This window comes from Lytechinus pictus, chromosome 7 (genome assembly GCF_037042905.1).
Source record: "Lytechinus pictus isolate F3 Inbred chromosome 7, Lp3.0, whole genome shotgun sequence".
Taxonomy (NCBI): domain Eukaryota; kingdom Metazoa; phylum Echinodermata; class Echinoidea; order Temnopleuroida; family Toxopneustidae; genus Lytechinus; species Lytechinus pictus.
Window position 1 is genome coordinate 45,749,234 of NC_087251.1, and position 22,315 is coordinate 45,771,548.

Sequence of the window (22,315 nt, forward strand, 5' to 3'; positions counted from 1 at the left end):
TCCTCCCCATCTTTCCATCTTTTTTTTTTTTTTTTTTTTGGGGGGGGGGGTAAAGCTGTATCCCCGCTATTTAAAGAATTTAAAGAAAATCGTGAACGTGTTTGATCATTACAAAGTTCCAGTTAAACTTCATGGGGGGGGGGGCAACCATAAATGGTAGGGACAAAATGCATATTTGCCTGGGGCTGAGAACATTTTCACCATGCGCCCTAATTCGCGCGCGAATTTAAATAGCATTTCACATGCAGCATCCAACATGGTTAAAACTGTTAGAAAGCAGGGCCTGGATTCTGAAACTGCGACCCGCCAAAAGTATAAACATAAAAGAATGAATGAATTAATAAATAAATAAATAAATAAATAAAACAATGAATAAATAAATAAAGAAATAAATGAATGAATAAATGAATAAATAAATAAATTAATTAATAAATTAAAAAATTTATTAATTAATCAATAAATAAATGAATAAATAAATAAACAAACAAATAAATAAATAAAATATGTTGTTGATTTCATCATCATTAAGTATCAACATGAATGACGGTCATTGCGATCATGATCATTGATCATGATGACCGTCATTCCTCCAAACAGATATCCAAGGCACTGGAACTTTCTTTCCCAGAGGAGGGCATAAGATGGCATGCGTGAGATGTTGATTGATTGATTGATTGATTTATGGATTTCCGTTTCACAATTGTACATAGTTATGATAAATATGACAAAACAAGGTCGAATATACTGCAAGACATATAATAAAATATATATAACATAATCTTAGATTTAAGGAACACAATTCAATAAATAAAGTTGCCTAAAATGACATTTGTATTCAAAAGTAAAACGGAGGGTCTTGCCGAAAAAAAAGCTTGTACAAAATGCAAGCCCCTAACTTAGTTTCATTACAAAATTACAACAAAGAAATATTGGGTCGTAATGGTATATAGAACTTTTGTTTAAAAATAAATACAAACAATTTTTGTGCACTTTACAAAAAAAAAAGTAACTGATGGATCGTGTGATAAATATTTTGTTTTATAACATTAGGGAGAGAGGGGAGGGACAGAGAAGTGCAGTGTACATTACGTTCTAAGTTTTGTGTAATTATTCTTGCCGTGATCAAGTTCAACAGCTTGGTAGCTTTCATAGCTTTATGATGAAAAATTTTCCATCTTAATATCCAATTTTATGTGAAAATTTATCATGCTTAAATTTGTAGACTGTTGATATACTTGCAACATGAATTATGTATTATTGAACTGCTGCAGTTCTTGATCATGCTTAAAGGGATGCTCCGGGCTGAAATATTTATTCCTCAATAAATAGAGTAAAACTCACAAAGCAAAATGCTGAAAATTTGATCAAAATCGGATAACTAATGAAGATATTGAATTTTAAAGAATGATTTGCATTTAAGTTCTGATGCCACAGTTCTAGGCATGTCTTCATGAATATTCATTAGGTGCATGGGCTGATAATGTCATATCCCCACTTGTTCTTTTGTATTTTATTATATGAAATTAGGTTTATTAAAAAAAATTCTACCAAAAACTAAAACGATTGGATCGATAATTGATTAGATGCATTTCTTGCAACTTATTTTATAATTAACTGAGACACGTGATCCCGGCATGATTTTTATGAAAAAATGAAACAAAAATGATTTCATGTAATAACATAAGAAAAAGAAGAGTGGGAATGTGACATCCTCAGCCCACCTAATAAATATTTTTTAACACATGCCTGGAACTGTTATAAAAGTCAAAATTATGGCTCGCTGGGCTAGCTATAGCTGCTCAAAGACCGGGCTCAAAGAAAGGAAAGATTTTTTTCTCTTCTTGTTGGTTCTATTCAAGCTACTTTATGTGATTGGCGGAAATTTCAAATCAAGGACAAGGTCAAGGAGCAGGAAAGTTGGAAAGAATGGCAACGAAATGTGAGAAAGAATCTACGTGTAGAATTTCACTAAATGGCTTTGTCACTCAAAATATTAAGAGTAGAATAGTCACAGAGATTCTTAAATATCTTCTCTACCATCGGGAGCAGATACCACTGCCTTTTGACCAGCTATATTTTCAATACCAGCGACCGGAAGTGAGTAGCTCAGTCCCATGTATTTTGTTTAGCGTAGTTTTATGGGTGTGATTTCGAGTTAATTATTTTGTAAAGAAATTAAGAATAAAATAAATTATGAAGAACGAAGACTGAGAAAAAGAAATATATTGAAAGAAACTCAATTGAGAAAGGAAGAAAAACAAGAGAAAGAGAACAGGTAAGGGAAAAGGAAAGCAGATAAATGATGCTCTAAATGAGTCTAGGCCCCTAATTAAATAATATTATCAGTAAAGACGTCTAACTATTAAAAAGACTAAAGTAAAGGGAATGTTATTGTTAGAAATAGATTAGCAAAAACAAAAATAGCCATTTGGACTTTTTTATTCTTTAAACACGTTTATCTAGACGAAACACAATTGCCAGTCTGTCGAGGCTATCGAGACTTGTTTACCAGAGAATGCATCACGAGTACTCGGAGTAGAGTTTCGTCCAAACAGGTGGATGAACCTCTATGGTTTCGTGCTATTTTTTTTCTTTTTCGATTTGTCACTATCAAACACCATTGAACGAATCAGTAATCCAAGCTATGCGGGGAAGTTACAAATTGATGCAGGGGTTCGAGCCCTGGTCACGTCTTTCGGATGGTGACGTTAAAGGTCGGTCCCAGACGTAAATAATCATATCTGATTGATACACGTCTGACAAAACTCAAATACACACACACACACAGAGGAGTGACGGTCATTGCCATTGGAGGTGGAAAAATCGGGGAGGTTTTTATTCATATTTCAATTGATACTAATCACTGAGAATGTTCTTTATAATATAAAGTTATGTTAAATATCCCACTTGATCTAGTTCGATCAATTAAGTCCACTCACAGTCACATGTACATGTATTGCGAGGTTAGTATAGTATACTAACCTCGCACCATGAACTGCGTTTGGCAGTGGATTTCTAACTAGTGGATCGCGCGTGCTGCGGATCCCACTACTGGTGTCCCCAACACACGACTTCTATGGCTTGATTTTTCTGTGCGCGGCGGCATGTAATGAACCCTTGGGTGGATCAAGTCGTGATACTTGGTCTTGGGATGAGAGATGGGGCACTCCTAGTATCAATGAGGTCCAAACATTAACATGTATGGACCTCATAGGCGACAATACCGTATTTACCTGTGTGTCTTTCCCTGCACCCAAGTATTTAGTGATATATCACTAAATACAAGTCGTGTGCAGGTCTGTTCCTTTTCCTTTTAGGATTGATTTAATTTTTAATTAATATTACCCATTTTAGCATTACTTTGAATAAAAAAAAAGGGAAACTTACATTTGAGTCCTATTTCCAGCTTTTCTTGGCAGTCAGTCCAGTCACCTTGGAGTGCAATCGAAGCGGTACGAAGCTGATTTTCAGATCATGTGATACGCGTAGTCGTCACCTGATCGGTCGGTAATCCTTCTTGAAAGACATCAATAATTATAAATTTTATTATAAAATATATATAGAATAAAATATTGTATGATATTTTATACATCTCTACTATTAAAAAATACTCTGTGATATTAATTTCATACTTGACATAAAAAACAAAATATGTATTAAAAAAAACCAACAAAACAAACGCCTTGGACACAATGCAAAAAACCTAACGATTTGGCTGCATTGTTAACAACTATCGTAAGGGGCGCTCTATTTATAAATAAAAAAGAATGTGCAGCTGTCTACCGCAACGTGGTTTGTCGCAAGAGTTGGGACAAATCTGTGGGAATTCTGCAGAAAATGCAACAAAAGAACCGGTTAGTACCGATTAAACATTGTTAATTTATTCCTTAGGTTATACAGTGCGTCCCACAAAAAACGAAACCGAGATTTATCGATGATTTATCATAACTTAATCACAAATACAATAGACAAATGACCTACCATTTTAAAGCTTAGAATCTCCTCTTTCATCTGGTATTACTTAGATAATTCCTCATTCACGCATGAGTGAGCAAAAACAATAACCTTTTTACTTCTTGACCATTTTCTGTGATTAAGGTATCAAATAAAAGAGCAGATATCGAACTTTTCAGTCATGTGATTTTCTCTTTGAAATTCAGATACCCCCCGCCAAATGAGTTTTTGGTATCCTTTCTTCAAATTGTTTTTGCTCACTCATGCGTGAATGAGGAATTATCTAAGTAATATCAGATGAAAGAGGAGATTCTAAGCTTTACATTGGTAGGTCATTTGTCTATTGTATTTGTGATTAAGTTATGATAAATCATCGCTAAATCTCGGTTTCGTTTTTTCTGGGACGCACTGTATACAGTTTCTCAACATAGGTAAGTATAGGGGTGTTGCCTAGAGTGGGATGGGGAGGAAAATAGATGATGTTTTTATTGTCCATGCTACGGTATGCTGCCGAGAACGAGGTTATATTGGCTATATAACCTCGTTCCTGGATGAGTGTAATACGCCTAATGTGTATGAAGGTACGAAAAATCTGTTAGTATAAATATGAAAAATGAGAGGTTTCTTACCAGACCGATCTCGTGTAGATCCCTGGATCCATTCGTAAACACTACAAATACAATAGGCTTAACCCTTGAACCGCTTCGTTATGACGTAGCTTCAGTAAGCGATGTTACAAAATGCCGTTTTGAAGAACAATTTATAGATAGAAATTATTCTTTAACAAATAATAAAATTTGAAACTTGATTATAAATAATTATTATTATAATAATAATTATTGTTTATTCTTGGGGTCTGTTAAATTAAAAAGAGAAACAGTTGAATCTTAACTTGCAAAGTTGAAAATATGAAATTAATGATTTTGAAGTATTATTTTCTTACATACAGTCCACAATAAGGTTACATAAGGTTCAGTTCTGGACGCAGGATCTTCTGTTCCTCTGTGTCCTGATATACAAAGACGTTGAAAGAATTGTCGCGGTTAGATATATACATGTATGCCTTTTTAATGACATATTTTATCAATATTTCTACTATAGAACTTAGTAAAAATAGTAACTGTTTTGTTAGGACCAAGAAGATCCATGATTGCTGAGGGTGTGTGTGTTTAATGTTTCCACTTTCACTTTCATTTCAGTAGTATGTTCAGGGATAGGGCTCTCTTAGACTTTGTGCAGACTACCAGCCAGGCTAGCTCCATCCATTTTGGAGTCAAATGTTAGACAAAAATTTTTGCTCCTCTCATTCTTGATTTAAAAAGAAAGGCCTGACCTGTGCTTGATTACCTATCTGATATCTGATTTAAGAAATGAAATGGGAAAACCTGGTCACCAAAAAACAATCCCTGAATGAAAACTAAAGATTTACTTTGCAGAAAAAAAATGAAAAGAAAAAAGAAAAGAAGAAAGAGAGAAGGAAAGGAAAGGGAAAGAAAAAAATGATGAAAAGAAATGTAAAGAAAAATATAGAAGGAAAAAAAATGAAGGAGAAAGAGAAAAAAGAGAAGTAACACAAATATGAAAGCAGCTATTAATGTAAAAAAAAAAAAAAAGCTCAAAAAGCAGTGGCAAATATAGTAATTTCTTGACTAGTTGCCATCCAAACCAAACGAAGAAGAAGTCTCAGCGGCAGAGCCTAGAGACATAATAGACCTATTGGAATTTTGGTATAATGCTGCAGGTCAAGAGAGTGATACCATATTACAACCGTTAAGACTCCATCACTCACACGTATTGCGAGGTTAGTATACTAACCTCGCACCACGAACCGCGTTTGGCAGTGGATTTCTAACTAGTGGGTCGCGCGTGCTGGGATCTCATTTCTTGGGTCCACAACACACGACTTCTATGGCTTGATTTTTCTGTGCGTGGCGGCATGTAATGAACCCTTGGGTGAGACTCCATGGGATTCGGAAAGAAAAAAAATTCAGACAAGATTTAGCCCAAATTTTTTTCCTCAAAATCAGCACTTTGGAATAAAAAAAAAAATGCACATGAATTTTTAATTAATATTATTGTTACTTGTTTTGTTTTTAGATCAATGAAGCTGACCACAAACACACCCTGTTCAAGAAGCGGATGACGCAACTACTGAAGGAAAGTCAAGAACTCTTTGTGAACATCGATTCCCTCTTCCAGGAAACCGATATATCTCACATCATTGTCCTCTTTGGTTCGACTGTCATAAGCCCCAAGGAGGTGTATCACATACGATTCTTGAACAACGAACAAACGTCCCAAACTCTTTCCGTGAAGCACTGTGTTAGGAGCGTCGCAAGGTCGCTCATCACCAGCTCTCCGCTCGGGGACAGCCCTCTCCCGCCGGTCACCAACATGGTCCTAACTGCACATGCTCCTAGGTCGTGCAACCCGACCTGGTTCAAGCCCAAGGCCAACTTCAAAGTTCCGAAAATGGGCCGTCACTGCAACATTGACATTAGCTGCGGGATGATGCATAGCAGAGTGTCCTCCGAAGAACACATTTGGATGCAGACTCCTTCTGGCATCAAAGGTCTCAAGGACACAGTATCTCCTAAAGCTCCAAGCGACCTTTGGTGTAGTTGATGAAGAAAATTATATAACAGATAGTTGTTTGATTTTATTAAGTTACATTCACCTTATAGGATAATAGAATGGAGTGAGCAGTGCCTTGTGATATACATGTATCTGACTTGCAATCAGATTCTTTAGTTCAGGGTTGCTCATAGATTTACCAATACCATTGATATCAATCATAACATTGATTATGTCTGTTATATTGCAAGGCACTAGGCTAGAAATTGAATATAAAATTTCAATACCTGCAGTGCTCAGTCATCATAGCTCTGTTTTTATAAATGACATTCATCTTTTGTGTTATTTTTTCTACAATGAAATCATGTTAATCTTTTTATTTTGTTGTAATTGAATAATTTTAATATTTATTTATTCTTGAAGCTGATAACTTTATTTAGTGATTAAGAAAAGAAAGACATTTTATTTGTTCCTTAAATGCCAGCATAGTCAATGTTGTGGATAAAAATGTATGATTTTCCTCCTTTTTTCTGACCACTATATGCAAGTATGTTCTAATGCCCCCTGGTATGACTACAAATCAACAGTCCTTTTTAAAACGTGGATGAAAAGATGTCCATTTAAGGAGAATATGGATGATTTGTCACGCAATGTTCTCCTTAATTTTAAGATTCAAAAAGTTATTTTGCAATCAAGCATTGTGGTCTAGTGGCCTTGACTCCGGCCTTTCAATCAGAGGGTCGCGGGTTTGAATCCCAGCCATCGCATTAGTTTCCTTCAGCAAGGGATTTTATCCACGCTGCTGCCCTCAACCCAGGATTCGAACCCTGAAAGCTGCCAGGTTAAAGCTGGAGTGATAATATCCCATTCCTTTGAATGTGCATGGAGACAATAATGTCCTATATCCTGTGTATGATTCTTATCATTGAAAATTGTCCCTAACAGCTAACCATGTTATTTAGCGGGCAATCCATCTTTTGTACATTGCAGCATGTGACACTGGTACTGCCAGACTGTTAAAAATTGCTGTCGGGCCAGTAACTTTTCAGAAAAAGCCAGATTTACTGGTCTGACATGGCCAGTAAGATTATATCTCACTGATACAAAATATATTTTCTTTTGTAAATTATAAAAATGTTCTGGCCGCCTTGCATCTAAAAAAATGGCTCTCATGAATTATGCTGTGTGTGTGTACTGCTTTCTTTTTTTTTTTTTTTTTTTTTTTGGGGGGGGGGGGTAACAATAAGCAATAAAAGACAGCAAAATAAATTCGAAGTCTTTTTAAATATTTTTCTTTATTTTGGGACCAGTAAATTTTAGGTTCGGTCCAGTAAAAAATGGAAAAACTGGGTATACTGGTCCGACATGATCAGGTCGGACCAGAAGAAAAAAGGGTTAATGTGGAGCCCTGGTTTATCGTAATGATTGGCTCTCCCTCGTGTCATTTAGTGAAATTAATATATATTCATTTTAATATCCCTACTTGTGGAGATGTTTTGGTGTAGTGGTTCAGTCACTTGACTCTTGCACCAAGGGTCAAGGGTTTGAATCCCACCCAGCACTAATGTCCTTTTGCAAGGCACTTATCCATGTTTGTTACTCTCCAGTCCACCCAAGTGTTTAATTGGTACCCGGTAGGATGTGAATGTGTATGGTCCTTTTCACGGTCAAGGGTGTAACTTTCAAAATTCAAGATCAAAATTTCAAAATGGACTGTCATAAACATTTCTACTAAAAACAGGTCAATAAATATCTTAATTCTTCATTTCTCTCTGTTCTGGAGCTTAATCTACTTGAGAAACCTGAAAAAATTATGTGCAACTGTGAAAAATAAAAAATAAATGAATAAAATCAGTCTTTTGATTTTATTACCAAAATGACAAATTTTTTCAAGGAAAATATTTTCATTTGCCATTTTTTATTCACAAATTAAATGTTCTTTGAGGTTTTTAAAAGTTTTGGAATCAAACTTTATTAGTTTTGTAAAAATTTCTATGAGTTCTTGAAATTTATCACAAATTTTGATTTTGACAACAAAGTGTTTAAAATTACATGTCTTCCAAGAGGAAGAGGAAAGCAAAAATTATTGTACATTAACTTCTCCATGAATGTTTATTACTACCACAAATCCCATGGAAATCAGATACCAAGTAAGAAAGTTGGAAATTTCTCACAAGTGTGTTTCGGAGGCTTCAGTTAACATAAGTATGTGTTTCGGAGACTTCAGTCATGTTAGCACTATAAAAGTCCCTTATTAAAGTTGATTACTTTTACAACTCTACCTTTTTCATATGGCATATCAGTTATAAGACTGAATGCAAACAAAATCAAACAAACTAATGTCTTGTGAATGGGAAAATGTGAATGGGAAAATGTAATTCACGAATGTTAACTATTACACAAAGACCAATGCCTTGTTGCTAAGATAGGTAAACATTCAGCTTTAAAGGGAATATAGTAATAGAAATACATCTAACTACAGAAAAGAATATTTATGATGCATAAACAAAGTGATGAAATGCCGAAACTTGTGTTTCAGTGGCTTTGCTAGGGTTCACAGAGTGTTTCGGAGACTTCAAACATGTTAACATATTGCATTTTCCATCATTTAGCTAACAGATTATTTAAATTTTAACACTTGTTTATTGTTATGTTAAATCCAATTATTAAAAAAAATCCCAAATTATCTGTTAAGTTCAATGCAGAAAGTTGGTTGGCAATTAATTTGTTATATGCCTTTAGTGTTTAGGAACATAGCCATGAGCAATCATGTACGTGCAATTATTGATACTGCACTTTCTGATTTACTTAATAGCAATTTACTTTGCATTATACAACAACAAGCTGTTTAAAAAAGTACATACAATACATGTAAGTTATATGTACATGATTATAATTCAAAACAATTGTTGGTATTGGAATCACTTGTAGTGAATGGTGTTAGGGTAATTCTATTTATGGCAAAAGTACTAACTATCCACCTATACCTACCTAGAGCTCAAGCTCATAAAATTAATCAAATTATAGTTGAAAAAAAATTGTTAATCATAGGACATTATTGTCAACACAGTCTTCTCAAGGATTTAGTTAGTTATTTTCTCAATATCTAAGTTTTAAATCATGCTTTGCTTTTATCTTGATCTTTTGTCATCTTTGGCACTTGGTTTTCTTCCCACCTTTTTTCTTAATGAAGACATACATCGTAAGCTGTACATAAAGTATTTATAAACAAATCATATAAAATCACATTCTAAATTGCATCTAAATATACCTTTCAAAACTTAATATTTTTGTAGAGACAACCTGGCAATTGAAATCTAAGTATGAGACAAAATTGTGAGCAGCTTTTGTATAAATTCAACTGAAATGAAAATCCTTCAAGGCAAACAGATTGCAATACATCTGTCACAGAAAGTAATTTAAGAAAGTTTCCTTTAAGCCTAAAACTTATAATGGTATATGGCAAAGAGAATGAAGCCTCTGAATCATACGAGAATTTACATGTACATGTCTCAGATGCCTTGATATTTGAGAAAATGCAAAGATTAATTTTAAATATTTGTATATTAAAGTGTTCCTAAATTGTTCCTAAATATTACATAATTTACATTGTATATTTGTGCGCATGTGTGTAAGTATGCACGTATCTACACAATAAAGTAACCTAAATTTGATAGAGGGTAACACATGTTTACAACTGTAAAATTGAATCACAAATACAAGTTCTTTTGTATATCATTAAAAATATGAAAATCTGATGAAGACATGCTCATTCCTGTAATTTTAGAGATCAAAACCAAACGTGCTGTTGAAAAAATGCCAAATTTTTCTTATCCAGGACATTGGAATAACACAAAATACCGGCGGTGTTAACTCTTCTTTGAAGCCTCCAAAACAAGTGTTAACATAAGTTTAGGATGCCTGTTAATTTGGGAAAATGCAGAGCTTTATTTTGAGCCACTGTATATTACAATATTAACGTTACATGGTTTATATGTGTGAACTTTCTTTCTTTTAGTTAATGTGTAATTTTTATATATTCTGAGTTAGAAATAGGGAAATGCATGTTTTATGAGTGGAAAATACCATCTCAAATACTTAGCTCAGGTATAACTTAAAAAATATTATTAATTCATAAAATGAAATATGTTTCTGTTCTTTAGTAGATCAAAAACAACCAAAATAAATTTAAAATGTGAACACTCTCTTATCTATGAATTCAGAATAACAAAAAAACATGTGTTAACTGATGTTTGAAGCCTCCAAAACAGAATTTTTATGTTATCAGCGAGTTCTGAAAAAAATTGAATTGATATACATACAATTTCTACCTGAGGCCAGTCTATACAACATAACATATGATTATAATACAGATTTAACCTGAAAATTTTTGATTGAAGTAACAAAAAAATCAAAACAAGTGATTTGACTGTTTCGGAGGCTTCAAGTGTTTCGGAGGCTTCAACTGTTAACGGAAAGTTTGTATCATCTCTTATTTTCAAACAGCAAGGAATATCTCTGCTATTTATTGACAGGTGAACTAGGTGTCCAGATACTACAATGTGATGTATTGATTGGTCAAGTTCCTTCGTTCATATTTATATGAGCGGTCTGTAAAGTTTGTTTCGGAGGCTTCAAAACAGTTAACGGAAAATTTACCTTCATCAGTTAGGCTTTGAAAAAATTGTAAAAAGAAGTGTGATCAAAGATATTTTGTTATTATTTGGAAGTTTATACTTCAAATGTTGCATAAAGGTCCTAGGGAGCAGAATTTAATTTTTTTTAAACCACTGCTCGGAATACAAAGTTTGTTAGCTAATGTTAACGGAAAATGAAGCCTCCGAAACAACAAATTAGACCACCCTGTTCTCAAAAATAAAGAAGCAGTCACACTAATAACCTATCTGGTATTTTTCATTGAACATCTAACTTCACATTCTGCATAACAAAAGTAATCCTCAACATTCCAGAAATAATACAGGGCATTACAAAAAAGTCTATGTATTTTATGTACACAAAAAAGGTGCAACTTTGGGTACTTATGTGCCTGCCAAAATTGAACGAAGTAATGAGTGAAGATGTCTATGCTACCCGAGGTAGCACTCATTGAGGTCACTCATATGCCAAAGCATCTTCAAATTATGTGGCTTTATGAGAATGCTACAGATAAAAACATTGAAATTTCAGAGTTACACCATATATTGTGAAAATGACCGTATATGATTAGATTGGCATGTGTGCACTGGTAACAAACAGTTGCTTGGCCAGGATGCTCCCCAGGGAGTGGAAATGGTGCACTTTATGTGTGGATCCAGTGACAGGGGTAATAAAAGTGTTTAGAAACAAAGTACATATGAAGTGCTATATATATACAGTAAATGTAACTAAATTTTTTATTTTTTTGTTTTATTATTATGAATTTTTCTTTAAAAGACATCTTACAAATTATATTATAGATGTGAGACTTTATCCAGTTGTAAGTACAATAAATAAACGAATTCCAATAGAATTTTACAGAATGACTACAAATTGTTTGTAGGTATAAATACATCTTAATATCAAAATAATGTCAATGCACGATGCAGGAAAAAGTTGAGAAATTATTCCGTAAATTGAAAAATATGCCAAGATATTCTGCCATTATATGGGTCTACATGTACATGGGTCTATATGGCAACATCTTTGTCATGAATGAATTTAACTGACATGCTGTCCCAAAATACTTTTCTTTCTTTTAAACTTGTTCGATATGTCCATAATTCTGTGCAATCTTTGCTTGATATTTACTTGGATATTTGCAAACTGTAGATGGTTCCAACTGCTACACAACCCAATGATTTTTTTAAAACGATATAATATCCAAAAGTAGATGTAAAGTCCAGGAAATATAAAAATATCCAGCATTAATTTATAATTTGTTTATTTGGGATTTTTATAAAAAAATAAGTACTATGTAAAGTAGAAAATATAGTGTTATATTTCAGTCTCAGGCAACAAAAGGGCCTCAAAATTGGTTATGAAGGTCAAAGAATGAAACTAGAATTTAATCTCTCATATCATTCACCAGGGGGGGACATCAGAAAATTGTTAGACACCCGTGTCCAGTGTTATGAGCAAAATGGATACTTATCTGGTTACCAAAAATAATAAAAAAATTCTGGAAATGTTCCCCTCATAACAAAATATTGGAAATTAATGTATTTCTTATTCTTTGAGAATGGATGTAATGCAAAAGTAATAGACAATAATTTGACACACATTGAATTAAGTTACATGTACATGTATATGGTGCCTTGTCCTAACTAATTTACACGTTATTTGAATAAATAGTTTATTTGCCTTGCTATCATGTACATAGTAGCAGCACTTCCTATATTTTCAATATTTTATGTTGGATCGTTGTAACATGAATACACTGGACAGTGAATTTTTTTTTTTCTCAATAACTAGAGGGTTTTTGTTTACATACATAAATCCAGTCTTTCAAAATTGTTTTTACTTCATCTACGACAGCATCAGTCTTGAGGAAAATACTGATGGAGTGTCGGTACCCATAAAGACTCAAATATTATTATTCATCTTTTGTATTGATTGTGAAGTGTGTGAAGGGTTTCAAATGTATCTTGATAATCATAAAATGTTTACATTATGCAGATATCTTTATCATTCTGTGTGTCCCAGAAAAGGGGAAACTGGTTTTCTCAGGTTATTCGTTCCAGCGTAGACGAGTGCTTTAGGATATCTTATTGACATTTTCAAAAAGTGAAGTGTTATGATAAGATACATAAAATGCATTGACGAGGCAAAAAAAAAGTTTTAAATTTCAATGTCAAAATCAAGTTTGCACAAAAAATTGGTAATGATTGCCTTGCATCGGAAAGGGATGTCTCATTAGAATTTCTGTTATATTGCATTGCCTGTTTGTTTCACTGGCTCTGTAAATTAAAGAGGTTTCATTCATTGTATTAGTGTCCTATTTGAAACCAAAATATATTTGATGATTTGTGATTTCTATCCCTGCAAATGTCAATGTGTTTCCTTTTTTATGGGAGGCAATGTATTTTCTTCATTCATCAACCTCTCTGAACATGTCTGAAGTCAAATGTATTCATAAACAAGACCTCTTTCTTACATTATTCTCTGTATCTATGCCATGTAAATCAAATTTTTTACGAGCCAATTTAACGAGTCTAAGTAATTCAACAGTTTGACTGTATTTGGCTGATATACACACAACCCTAATACACTGAAGTATACATGCCTTTTTGGTATGAACTTGGGTAAACTTTGATGGAAGAAATAGATGAAAACTAACAATATAGGCTTGTTTCGATTGTAATCCCGTTTGCAAGATAGGCCTACACTGTGTGTTATTTGTGTCCTCTAAAGTTTGGCAAAGATATCATTTCTTGGGTTAATTTTTCAAAACTGTGATTTGTTCCATCTTTAGGGTGCCAGGGAAAAAAAATCTGCTGAACTATCAACCTCAGATTCAATTAGAAGTTCATTGGCACCCGAACTATGTGTGGATTTGTTGCACTATATCTGTAAAAGTTTTTGATTACTTCAGTGAGATCTGTCTATAGTGACCACCTAAGGCCAAGGGAAACACAAAATATGGCTTTTATATACAGGTTCCACAGTGGGGAAACAAATGACTGCTAGACAGTTCTAATACACATAATCTACCTTTATGGTAATCAGTGTCAGCGGTCACTACAGACAGGTGGCTATCATAGAGATGTAGCCAATAACACTGTTCTTGACAGTATTTTTCTTCTTATATTCTGGGATTTTACTTTTTTTCTCTCTATTTTTTGATGAGAGAGAGTGTGTCGTGTGTCGATTCATGATGAATTTGCAATCATTCTTTTTTAAACCTGTCTGATATACTTCCAAATATTCTATCATGATTTTTAAATAAATGAAATCAATAGAATGATTGATTGCTATTTGTGTGTTTGCTTCATATTAAAGGCCTCTCACATTCAGTATTTTGTAAGTTCTTATTCCATAAAACCTCTTATCAAAACGAATTCTAACTTTATGTGACAAATTGCTCTCAGCAAATCAAATTTACGCTTTTAAAAATCTATAGTTGCTAACACGTCACTGATAACAGGTTTTATAATCTTTTCAGTAGAATTTTTTTTTTTAGTGTATAGAAACCATTACATTTTTTTATACTGAGGTTTTTTACCTGACTGCTAAGAAAGCAAGAATGCCTGTGAGCAAGCAACCAGGGGACCAACAGCTTAAGGTCCTCTCCGAGGGACCTGGTAATGAGGATAAATTCCTTACCAAAGGGCACTGTATGGTGGACACCCTGCTTCGTACACAAAAGTATGTAAACAACTGTTCACTTTGGAGCGTCTGGGGCGATGTAGATGCGTACTCTAAAAACTGAAAAGGGTATCAAAATTGCCAAATTGGGGAATAAGAGGGAACATTTTTTCAGCCCTGTCATAGAGATGAAATAAATAACACTTAAGGGTCAAGAAAACATGAAAAAATACTTCACTAGAGTATTGTATAGAGTCCATGTTGGAAGTCCAAGCATGGTGTCCAACCTACAATGACAGTGACTGCCAAGGGAATGCCAAAGGGGAATGAAAGCCTTGGAACAAGTGGGCTTGTGTGGAAAAAGAAAAATCAAAGAATGAGATCAAAGAAAGTTTGAGAAAAATCGGACAAACAATTAGAAAGTTATGAGCATTTGAATATTGTGATCACTAATGCTATGGAGATCCTCCCATTGGCAATGCGACAAACGTGTGTGATGTCACATGTGAAGAACTTTCCCTTTGATGGACTATAAAATACCCCCAAATCTCTCTTTTTGCTCTTTCTGATGGTGATACAAACTCTTTATCCATAATATATTCTTTGAAAATCTGTTTTACAAGCCCTCCTATAGAAATAATTCATGATCTACTGATAGATGTGATAAAAGAGGCATTTTAAGTGAAATATATATATTTAAAAAAAAAATGGGAAAGTTGTTCACATGTGACATCACATTACAATAATGATCTACTAAACTTCAAATGCTAATATTTTTCTTCTTAATATTATTCATTCAATTTTTCTCAAACTTTCATTGATCTGTTTCTTTGATTTTTCTGTTTTCACACAAGCCATCTTGTTCCAAAGGTGTCAAATTCCTTTAATTTACAGCAAATATGAACTGGGAGACGCCTCAAGTCTGGCCGGGTTCCTTACCCATAATGCACCATTCTCAGCAGTGTAGTCTTTTAATATAATCCCACTTGAAATGGTTATACATGAATTCACTACTCGGATCACATTCATACCAAAATAATTATGTTTCTAAGTAATAATAATAAATTCAATTTATTAGGTGCCACATCCATCTCGTAAGAGATGCTCAAGGCGCACAAGTGAAGGGGGGGGGCCAAAAAAAAAATAACATAACAAAAAGTCATCATTGATAAAATGGATATAGAGGTAAATTTTTAGATTAATCTTAAATGATTCGACACACTTGCTATCCCGTATCGCTTGTGGGAGGGATTCCTTAGTGAGGGCCCTGCATGGATGAATGCTTTTTTCCCCCACTTTGTGTTACATTTTGGATCTGTAAGGAGACCGGAGTCACTGGAGTGTAGAAGCCTAGATGGTGTGAATGAGAGCAGAGCCATGAACTGAGGTAAAAGGAGTAAAAAGACCTTGAATTTGACACGTTCACTCAAGGGCAACCAATGTAGAGATTTAATTACCGTAAGAACAGGGGGTTGTTTCAAAAAGATTTAAATATGACTCAGAGTCGCACTTAAATGCCTAGTTGCGTGCATTATACAAGGCGTCCTCTTAGCATGATCTGACCAATGCGGTTGCATTGGTCAGATCATGCTAAGAGGACGCGCACTCCTGCCAATTGATCAATTAGATTGCGCATTGTATTTCAGATACACGTCAGCATTTAAGTGCGATTTAAGTCATACTTAAATCTTTGTGAAACGCCCTTATGGTGTGATATGGGTAAATTTGCTATGAAAGGTCACTATACGAGCAGCAGAATTCTGTAGTTATAAACAAGTACTTTTCCTGTTAAAGAAATCTCAGTTTCTCTATACAGATGAAATTTTAGGCAAATTTATTCTCTGAATTAAATTGTTATCTGTAAGGCACATTTCAAGACTTGCTATTTATGCACACAAGTCAATAACAGACCACAGACAGTTCACTCCCCCTTTTTTAGACACTCGGCAGAAGTCAACCTCCATAAGTCAAATAATCATCAACTTAAAGCATTATTTCATACCAGAATTAGAAGAAAAAAAAGTTTTATAAATATCTTCTGTAAGTCAGAACAGATTTGACATAAGCATAGTCATCTGTACATTACTTCCATTTTCAAAAGTTGAAAAAACAGGGCCCCTTTTCATAAAGAGTTACAACTATTGTAACTTTGTCATTGTGGCAACTACCATGGCAACAGGCCCGACTCAGCAACCAATCATAATCAAGGTTTCCGTGGTAGTTGCCATAATAACAAAGTTAAAGAGTTGTAACTCTTTGATGGAACAGGCCCCAGAACTTTGACTCATTAATGACACAGATGAAGCAATATCATTGTTTTCTGTTTTAATAGATGAGTTTGCAAAGTTTTTAAGATATAGAATTGAATTCTGACATTCACAATAAACGCTCCATCTGAAAAGTGACTGCACATGAGCAATGATATATTCAGTTAAATAGGTTTCTTCATAGACGAGTTCGAGGAGTTTATTTAGGAAATCACTATGCAGCACAGCAATAACGGCATAATATTCTCACTATTTCAAATTAGGTAAATCATCAGGGTGTCTAACCTTGGTCAAATATATTTATTTTGAAATGTACATCCATTAAAAAATAATAGATTCACATTCAATTACATAGATAAAAAGTAATATCGAAATAAGATTTTGAAAAACAACAATGTGCCCGGTAATGTAAAAAACAAAACGGTCAATCATTCTAAAAATTGAGAATGCATCTCAATCCATAGTTTTCCATGGACTTATGACTAATATCAAATGCAAGATTGTTTGAATCTTTGAAGTTCTTAAAAGGACACTGGAAGCATGAACAAGATAAAGGCAAAACAACACTTTGTTCTGGAAATGATGCACATTCAGGAAAAACTTTAAAAAAAAATCAATAATCTGAAATTCTTATATTGCATAAAATGTATTTCATCAAATCATAAAATCAAATTATTCAATGATGTGCAAATAGTAGAATTAGGTTATTCAATGTTCTGCAACCTGCCGAGATAACGTTGCAAAATACACCAAATCTTTCTATCAATATTTGACATTTAAATTCATACTACTTCTAAAATCGAGGGCATAGATTGACTTTAAACAGCCTATGTCATGTCGAGTTCCATGAACATACATGTAAAAGCGCTTTCAGTCTTCTCTATCCAACATGGCTGTCCTCAGTTCACAAATGCTATAAAGGCCTATGTCTTCCTTCAGAACACTGATTAAGTGGCCAGACTTCTCTCTCATGAACTCTTACATCAAATTTAATCACAACTTTGGTCTTGCACAAAATAAAGAAAAAAAAAGATCTTCTTCAAAACTTACCATTTCTTTAAACTAATGTGAATTCAAAGAGCCCCTATTAGAAATATATTGAAAAAAAAAAAAGGTTTTCCAAACTATGAAATGATGGTGACATAGTTATCCTGTGTTGTTGCTGTATATAGCAGTAATCTCCTTGCAAATATGATATTTACATCCGTTGAAAATTTAAAACTTCATAAAATTTTCAATTGACCCTTAAAACTGTCCTAAAATTGATTCAGTTACAACAAATATGCATAAAATCCATTCCATAAATAAAATTATTTTAAAATATTCATTATGTTCAATCATAAAATCAAGGAGTACTGTTCTTGTATATGTTTAAGTACCACACTGGCAAATAGACAACAAAGAAATTAAAAATCTTATTTACAAGACTTTGCTGATAATTACATGAAAGAGTTGCTTTGATTATATACACACAATCACAAATATCATACACTTTGGTTTATATTCACAAACAATATAGGCATTCATAAAATTTACATTAAAATTCATTATTTCTATTTATTCAACACATACACAACATTTGATGATTTGTTTAGTTAATTAGGATAAAGCCATTCACCCAAACTAGAATGCACGCAATCTTGTAGTCTATGCAAATTCATACCAGCAATTTCAGCAAGCAGGAAAAAAAAATGGTTAATTTGGTATCACCTTGATGAAATTAATTGATCAATTTATGAAGTAATCATTTTGTTAATACCACGTGTATCAATATAGAAACACACTGAACTGGTCAAAAGTCTTATTATCACATGATTAATACATCAAAGAAAATGATGAACTGTACATAGAAAAGGATTTCAGTTTAAACATATCAATCCTTATCAAATACATGGACAGTTAAAAATATCTATGCTAGTCTATAAAAACAAAATACAAGGTACATTAAAACGGCAGTGTTAAAAGTAAAATATTGCATTTGGAAACCCAACATAAATCATGAATTTGTACAAAATAAAAATCAGCTTTAAAATTTCAAATCATAAAGCCAAAAATTGAGTGTAAAACTCATCAGGGTATGTCATCAAAACAGGAAAGCATGCACACTTGTATGCAAATAAAGACAAATTTTGTTTGTTATTAATGTGGCTTGTGTATTTCTTAAGTGCTATTTAAGAATATGATTCAAATGCAAAAAAAAACAGGGCAACAGTTTTTAAGCTTTATGAGTTGAAACAGATTGGCCTAAAGCCTACTGCACACGACATGTCCCACCTGAGACCAGATTTTTAACATTTTAACAAACAACTTTTTTTGCCTCAAATACCAGTTTTGACGAGTAATTTCTCATTTGAATCTCACAAAGGAATGCTACAATGAAACTTCAAATGCAAATCTGTAGCCCAGGGTCGGGATAACTCAGTTTCAAGTCATAGCCAACTGAGATATTGCTTTGTCAACAATGTGACTGAATATCATATTTGATATTGCGTGTATAGTTCTTACTAATGCCCTTGCTGATGTGTATTATTTGTATACTATAACATTTACAAAAAATAAAAATTGAATAAAAAAAATGGTGGTGTAGTGTGCAGTTGGCTAGTTTTTCAAAGATAAGAAGCATACAGTCGTATACCAATACATGATGATACACATACACACAAACACACTCCTGGGGGTGTTTCATGAAAGTTGTCAGCACCGACTAAATTGTCAGTGCTGACTATTTCAGTGAAATCCTTGCTTTTGATTGGCTGAGAAGCACTGGCCTCTGACTGTTGCTATGGTAACTGTCGGAGAAAGACATCTTGTCAGTGCTGACAACTTTCATGAAACGGTCCCCGTAAACAATGCAAAAGTGTTGGATTTTCATGTTTGATATGGATCACATATTCCTCTGATGAATTGAACGTTGAGGATGGCATTCCAGTGATCCATCGGGACTTCTCTCCACACATCTAAATACATGTGTCGTCGTTCACCGCGTTCAACTGGGCGTTGGAGCGTGAGCCTGTAATCCAAGCAACATGGGGCAGTCGTGAACTGATGCAGGGAACTGATGCAGTTTGGGCCCGGCCACATCTTTCGGCTGCTGACATTAAAAGTCGGCCCCAGATATAAGTAATCATATCCGGTCGATACACGTCTGTAAAAACCCGACAACGTACACACTGTTTTCGAGCGCCATATCGACACCAGCTGCATTGTCTGATATGACTATTGAGTCAATGTCATAAGCACAGACTGCCAGTCCATGTTTAGTTTATGTTCAAAAGCTCTGATATCAAAAGGTTCTTCTGACCAAGAGGAAGTTCCACTCACCTACCGAACAGGCTATGGAATGTGAATGACCTCTTGACCTTTGGCTTCTTGCTTATCAGTTCACCTGCAATAAAACAAAGATGTGATCATCAATATCATTAAATATAAGTCATAAAATGGAGCTTCTATCTAGCACTTGTTAATTTGAGAATATTACCAATTTGCATGCTCAATCGCATCATTGAAGTATTTTATCTCATCTTTTACATATTTATTACATATATCATATATACAGTGCTCAGAAATATTCGTATTAAGTGCGGTAACCACTACACATCTATCTTGCCTTGCAATGATTTTAAAAAGTAGTACACCGTAAATATAATGCACTTAAGGATCTGACACATTTATTAAAAATGTCAAATTTCATCATGAATGCTAATTATCTAACACTTATCGATATCAATTTTCGCAAAGCACTTTGTAAAGCCCATCATTAAGTTATGTCAACAGGAAATAATATGTCGAATGCTAGGGTGTCTTTGCTAACGCTGAAAATAGTATGATTGGTAGGCCCTTGGGGGGAAAAAAAAGGATACTAACGACACATCACCCTGGAAGACCAAAAATATTATAATAATCATATACCAAGGACAGATGTACATTACATTCTGAAGGAATGTCAAATATAAACAGGATGGAATTGACAAGCACCCTTGAAAATCTTGGAGTGCAGATTACAGGAATTGGCATTCCTTTATAGTGGATAACACATGAAATGTACAACATAAAATCTGGCATGTGCTAGTATGCTCTATACTTAGTCAGCAGACACAGTTCTTGATACAAACTCTGATCAACAAGTGGGTCTGCATGCAAGACTTACGCAAAAAAAAGCTTGCTGTTTGAGAGGGACCTTAGGCAGCATACTCAGACCACTTAACTTAAGTGAAAGGTCTGCAAAGCAAACTATACTTGCAACGTACCTGTATTTGAGAATGTCGAGAGACACAATCGATCCATTTTACTACACAATCCTGTCTTGGGATCTCTGGTAGGTAACGTACCGAAGATAGGTGCAGTGGCATCGAGAGCAGCTCTGTATAAAGACAGATATCCAGAGGGTTAATATGATGAGTCTGAAGATAAGACTACCATAGATTCGTTCACCATTCACCATTCATTGCGCAAATATTCACTGCTGAATGATACGTGCCGTATAAGCTAAAACAACAACAACAACCTTACACCTAGCTGATCATTCCATAGTTAAACCCCCAATAATTGTCATGGATGGAACAGTTTATCCATAAGAAATTGACTCGGATATCAGGACATAAAACCCTTTCAAATCAATCAAATCAAATCAAATAGAGTGGAAGCAGTAAGCTGTATATAGCAGATGTGCTTTGAACCAATTTCAATTCCTTTAGTTTACTTATTTCTTAGTCATTTATTTAATATTATTTCATTTCATTTCTTTTCATTTAAGTTTTAATTTTAATTACTTTTTCCAATTTTTTTTCATTCATTAATTCATTCATTCGTTTTTGTTACATATACATGTTGACAATATTCAAATATATTTATAACTCTGCCTCCAACCCCCATAAAATCAAATAAAGAAAAATGAATTAAAAAAATATAAACAATCAAATCAAAATTGTGTGTGCTTGTTGAAAATGGCCTAGCCTTCCAAGATCTATTGAAACCTACTAAGTTTTTTAAAGGCCAAAAAGTCAAAGTCTTTGAAATGGCCTACGTTTCCACCCGGATCTTTTGAAACCTTTTAAGTTTTGATTAATGCCAGTAAGTCAAATATTTCTTTCAAAATTGCCTAGTTTTCCCGGATATTTTAAAACCTTCTAAATTTTGTTTAAGGCCAGAAAGTCAAATATATTATTTTGAAAATTGGCTAGTTTCCCCGGATCTATTGAAACCTACTAAAATTTGTTAAAGGCCAGAAAGTCCAATAT

General features: G+C 33.9%; 2 protein-coding genes across 4 annotated transcripts in view; one reads left to right on the forward strand and one right to left on the reverse strand.

Moving 5' to 3' along the window:
• Window positions 1–1,863: 1,863 nt before the first annotated feature.
• On the forward strand, window positions 1,864–12,600 carry LOC129265679 (MAD2L1-binding protein-like). The gene is made up of 2 exons (XM_054903645.2): window positions 1,864–2,097; window positions 6,052–12,600. The coding sequence occupies exons 1-2, from the start codon at window positions 1,927–1,929 to the stop codon at window positions 6,577–6,579; spliced, it is 699 nt and encodes a 232-aa protein (XP_054759620.2). The 5' UTR covers window positions 1,864–1,926; the 3' UTR covers window positions 6,580–12,600.
• A 4,521-nt stretch (window positions 12,601–17,121) lies between these two features.
• The window catches only part of LOC129264328 (FERM domain-containing protein 8-like), a 33,242-nt gene continuing 28,048 nt past the window's right edge, over window positions 17,122–22,315 (reverse strand). For all 3 annotated transcript variants that reach the window (XM_054902190.2, XM_054902192.2, XM_054902189.2), the window contains 2 exons: window positions 21,326–21,438; window positions 17,122–20,463 (listed from right to left, as the gene is read on the reverse strand). In XM_054902190.2, coding sequence (XP_054758165.2) covers window positions 20,396–20,463; window positions 21,326–21,438 — 181 coding nt within the window. In that variant the 3' untranslated portion in view covers window positions 17,122–20,395. The remainder of the gene's footprint in view (window positions 20,464–21,325; window positions 21,439–22,315) is intronic.